The sequence below is a fragment of the Pteropus alecto genome, unplaced genomic scaffold, assembly GCF_000325575.1.
Source record: "Pteropus alecto unplaced genomic scaffold, ASM32557v1 scaffold25, whole genome shotgun sequence".
NCBI lineage: Eukaryota > Metazoa > Chordata > Mammalia > Chiroptera > Pteropodidae > Pteropus > Pteropus alecto.
The window spans coordinates 19411133-19416958 of record NW_006441955.1 but is presented as its reverse complement, the minus strand read 5'-3'; the positions used below and the strand labels follow the sequence as shown (position 1 = coordinate 19416958).

At 31.3% G+C, this 5826-nt stretch overlaps 1 protein-coding gene across 1 annotated transcript in view; it reads left to right on the top strand.

Moving 5' to 3' along the window:
• Positions 1-85, top strand: part of NEGR1 (neuronal growth regulator 1) — a 773362-nt gene extending 773277 nt beyond the window's left edge. The window contains exon 9 of the mRNA XM_006919323.1: positions 1-85. This exon is cut by the window's left edge and continues 20 nt beyond it. Within this exon, the coding sequence (XP_006919385.1) occupies positions 1-85 (85 nt within the window).
• Positions 86-5826: the final 5741 nt, after the last annotated feature.

The following is a 5826-nucleotide window of genomic DNA, read 5'->3' as shown; positions in this document are numbered from 1 at the left end:
CATTCTTTTCTCCTGCTGGTACCTTGTGTTGACACTGTCCTCTTTCACCAGCATATTCTACCTGAAGAATGCCATTCTACAATAAATTTAAAGACCCATAAAAGGCTTTTAAGGATTCTCTGAAAGTGCTGATGGCTGGATCCAATCTGGTACAGTTTGTTAAAAGCAGCGTGGGATATAATCAGCAGTGCTTACATGGGGATGATCGCCTTCTGTAGAATTGCTCATTATGTAAATACTTTAATTCTACTCTTTTTTTGATTAGCTACATTACCTTGTGAAGCAGTACACATTGTCCTTTTTTTAAGATGTGAAGGCTCTGAAATTACTTTTAGAGGATATTAATTGTGATTTCATGTTTGTAATCTACAACTTTTCAAAAGCATTCAGTCATGGTCTGCTAGGTTGCAGGCTGTAGTTTACAAAAACGAATATTGCAGTGAATATGTGATTCTTTAAGGCTGCAATACAAGCATTCATTTCCCTGTTTCAATAAGAATCAATCCACATTTACAAAGATGCATTTTTTTTTCTTTTTTGATAAAAAAGCAAATAATATTGCCTTCAGATCATTTCTTCAAAATATAACACATATCTAGATTTTTCTGCTCGCATGATATTCAGGTTTCAGGAATGAGCCTTGTAATATAACTGGCTGTGCAGCTCTGCTTCTGTTTCCTGTAAGTTCAGCATGGGTGTGCCTTCATAAAATAATATTTTTCTCTTCGTCTCCAAAACGTTTTGCCAAATCCTAAAATTGAAAGCAAAAATAAAACACAGTGAGAAAGTAAAACTATATTCTATCTCTAAAGCGGGAGAGAGATGGATTATAAAAACTTCTTTTTCCATTACTAGTGAGGCTTGAGAATTTTACCCCACAGTAACTCAGTTTTGTGATAAAAAAATTTAATTAACATTGTACAGGTAAATTTACCATACAATTTCTTTAGTTGTAGCTAAATGTTATATCCACTTTGGGAAATAATTCCCTTTAAAAAGACAGCACAGTTCATTAAAGGGATTGCCTAGAAATCCAGCATCTTTTCCTTTCGCTGTTTCAAGCTGAATGTTTAAGATGGTTTTTCAGAAAAGACACAGAGTTCAATCACCTAATATTACATGAGTTGGTAAGCATTCACAATTAATTTGGGTCTGTGGCAGGTAAGTCGGTATGATAAGGTGCTCTTGTAGACAGGAGCATTTTGCATATTTTCCATCTGAAAACATCACTCAGTTGATAGATTGGAATGCATGTTATACAAAAAAATCAGAATATATTATAACAAATATTCCATGCTGGTATGCAGCAGATCAATCCCTGAAATAACTAATTCTATAATAAGATCTTTCTCTATAGCCATGTCAGCTCAAACAAGTAAGGCCCAAAAAATAGAATTATGATGCTTTATTTTTTCTTACATGATATATGTAAGATATGATCAAATGAAGACAAGACCAGTGATGCGAATATCTTAATATATATATCAATTATTAAATTATCATGAATATTAAATTATTTCTATCATAAAGAATGAAAAGTACATTTTTGAATAAAAATGCTGCTACTTTAAGAAGTATTATATTACAGGAATAGTTTGATGGTTTTACTCTTTATTAAAGAAAGACCATAGCCTTGAAAGTCATTTTATAAGTTTTAAAGAAGTTACCAATTTCAGTATACCTAGAGAGATTTTTGCAAATAGTCCCTTTTTGCAAGTCATAAAAACAAAATAAAAATATCCTACTAATAAAGTCAGATACATTTCACAGATGTTGGACATATTTAAGATATCTAATATTTTGCCCTGAAAGAGATAACTTGAAAATTGTGATTATTTTCAAGTAAAATTTAGTCCCAAAGTACAGCATAAATCCATTTTAATTAGAAAAATGAATCCTAAATTTGGAGGCATAAATATATAATTTTTCCACAAAATGGCAATAATATGACATTGCTATTATATTTACTCATAATAATTTATTATATTACTTTGACTGATATATTAAAAATGGGTTTTTAAAATACATATGGTATTTTAACTTTATTATTGTTAATTTGCTTTTTAAAAATATTCTTTGTAGAACTGATGAGTATTACAAAATATGTTTTTGTATTGCAGCTTTAAAGTGGCACACTCCATAATAATCTACTTACTAGAAATAGTGGTGCTACCACAAAAGTGTTAACCATCAGTACCATTGCTTGGGAGAAAAAAAAACAGATCAAGAATGCATATTATACAGTGACCGCTTTCCTAGAGTTTAAAAATACCTCCTCTTTGTAAGGTTTGTAGGGTAAATGTGAGATAAATCGAGATATAAACTATGGATGAACCAAATAATTAGTTCAAAGTGTTGTTATGATTCCGAATTTGTGGAGTCTGGTGTTATTACCATAGAATGTGACAGAAGTACAGTCATAGCTCAGTAGCTATATGTATTTGCCTTTATGTTAGAAGAGAATTTCTTGAGTGACATTTTTAAATAGAGGAGGTATTCACTATGTTTTTCTGTATCACAGCAGCATTCCTAGTCCTTAGGCCCCTGGACAGAGTGAAATCATGAGTATTTATGAGTTCAATATTGTTCAAATAAGGCTACAGTATTTGCTTTTTTGTGTGAATGTATTGCATATAATGTTCAAGTAGATGATTTTACATTTATGGACATATGAAACGTCTGATTACTCCATTTTATCAGTCCTGACTGTACAAGATTGTTGCAATTTCAAAATAGCAGTTCTGTAAAATTGATTTAACTTTTGATCTATAATAATTTTTTTGACTGTTCATTTCAGCATTATATTTCCACAAGTTACATTTGTGGGATTCCTTTTGTTGCCCCTGAGTTGTTTTGTTTTTTTTTTTTTTCAAAGAAAGTAAAAGGGAAATAAAGAGCACTTGAGAAAAGAATAGAAAGAAAAGAAAAAGACAGAAAAGAGAAGGAGGTAAAAAGAGAGAAAAAAAGAAAGAAGAAAGAAAGAAGGAAGGGAGGGAAGGAGAAAGAACTGGAATATTAGAGTAGTTGACTTAGTTCATTTGCATACTTGGTTTAACTGCAAGTGGTGGGTGTAATTATGTTTTACAATGATCCCATTTGAAACATGTCCTGTTACACCATTAAGTTCCTATTATGCAGCAATTATATAAAGAAAAGTGCTGCCCAAATTATAGTATTGTGTATTTGGGGGGACTATAAAAGATTTGAGAGAGCAAATGACAAACTTAAAGCTACTTTTGGAGGGTGTAAAACTTAACTGAAATTTAATGCTCCATCATAACATTAAGCTATATCTAGAAAGTAGACTGGAGAACTGAAAAAATTACCCAGATAATTCAGGACAAATATATATATATATATATAAATACCCCAATGTGTGAACTCAGAAAACTCTGAGAAATTTATCAAAGCCAATCATCTATATTGATCAAATTTATTGACTAATTGTTAATATATACATTGTGCTTAGCTTTGTGACACAGCCAAAAGTTACCTATTTAATCTTTTCAATAAAAATTGTTTTTGAAATTCAGAAATGATTTAAAAAGAGGTCAGGTTTTTAACTATTTATTGAAGTATGTGGATGTACAGTATTTCAATAGATATGAATATGAATAAATGGTATGCCTTAAGATCCTTTGAATATGTATTTACTTTAAAGACTGGAAAAAGCTCTTCCTGTCTTTTAGTAAAACATCCATATTTCATAATCTGATGTAAAATATGTTGTACTGTTTCCAATAGGTGAATATAAAGTCAGTTTATCAATTAAAGTATGTATTTGACTCATTTTAAACTCTACTGATTTAAGAGAAGAAAGGAAGAAATAATAGTTTAAACATATTTCTGCTATTCCCTTCTTTATTTTCTGCTTCATCCACTGTGCCACTCACCATCTTTCAGATACTCTGAAGCAATACAGGTAAACATGTAGATGCCACAGTGTCAAAGGGCTCCACGTTGTAGGATTTTTCTCTGTTGTTGATTTCCAAAAGGTTTGACAAGCTGAACTACATCCAGCCTAAAGAAGAAGTTTCCTGGAAAGATTTTATTAGCAATTATTTAGGACTTTTACCTGCTGAAATGCAGCAGAGTTAGCAACAGAGACTAATGATAAAATCTTGTTAGTTTTAAAGGCTAAGCATCTGAAAACTCAAATGCCTGTAGAAGTCAGACAGAAAGCATAATTTCATAAACAGGAAGCAAATACTCCACTTCAAGACATTCAGATATAATTTTCTTAAAATTTTTGCTTTCCAAACAAAACATGATTTGTCTGAGAGCCTATAGTTTATATATGCAAATGATAGCCACCCCTAATGCAAATGATATAATACGCAAATGATAGCCACCCCAAATGAATGATTTAGGCCCTCTCCTCCAAATCTGTCCATCTATGATAGTCAACCAAATAAAAAAGAACAATGAAATATATAAATAAACAGCAAACCATGAAAAGTATCCGTGGTTGGTATAATAAATTATTTTGAAATATGGGTGTCATTGCTATTCTGGAAAAACCATATCTACTAACCCCACACACACACAAAAAATGAAAACACATTAATAAACATCTGATTTTCCCACTAGCTCATTATTCCTCCCTCTGTAATTTCTATCCTTCATTCAATCACAGAAGCATCAAGTTTGGAAACAGAAGCATCAAGTTTCAGACCCTGAAAGCTCACATGTGAAGCAGAGCTATTTTCTTTCTGAACATTACAGGTCACAGATACGTCAAAATGACATCTAGGTATTTAGAAAATAGTTACCTAATTAAGCTTGTCAGGCATAAATTTAAGAATTTTAAGAGAAAAATTTCCAAGAGTAATTTATTCAAGACAGTGGAATTTGATCTAAACACCAGTCTATGTACTCCCTCCTGAACTTCCTTAGATGCATATGCCTTTACATTCACATGCACTTTTTTTTAATAATTCCAAACACTGAAAATATTTAGAAATTCACATTTCTAGAGTAAAGAAAACAAATTGACAAATGGATCAAATAAATAATTTCCAGTCTTCCTGGAGAGAAAGAAAGGAGTAATATTTTTCAGTCTTCTCCGTACAAGCTCTGCCCACAGTCATACTAAAGCTAGCACAACTCTCCCAAGGCCTTCAATCTAAGAAACATGCTTTACCCCAGAGACAGATGTAGCAGCTAGAATTACTCCTGAAGGGTCACAACTATATCTACAATGCATTTTACAATGGCAAAGCACTTTATCAGACATTGCTACTTTGACTGTCGCAGTACTTTAAAATGTTAATATTGTCACATGTTGATGATGAAAACAAGATTCAGAAATTTTAAGTCACTTGCCAAAGATTATACTTTTCTATGTGGCAGATTTGAGCCAAATATGCAATGTAAAATATTACCAATTTGTTTCTATTTCCATTAGCTTTCTTAGGAACAGGAAAAGAATGTGATCACATCTCTAGTTTCACAAATATAAATATTTGTATTTACACATAAGTAACTTTGTTTATACTATATATTTTTTTCTTTAATGTCATCTTTTTATTTTCCAATGTCTTCAGAGTGTATATGCTTTAAAGGAAAATTACATTATATATCTCATCTAAAACTTTTGGGATATGGAACATACAGTGCAATTGCCTTTGGACACATAACTCTTGTAATATTAGACCCATCACACCAAATGAAGAATCTTGTCATAATCATATGTATCTTTTTTATATAGCATTTTGCAAAAAATCTCCCAACTTTTGGATAATCTATTAAAACAATTTCCTAGGCATCTGCAATCAACAGAATTCTTAGGGAAATGAAGATCAGTATATATACACACATTTTTTT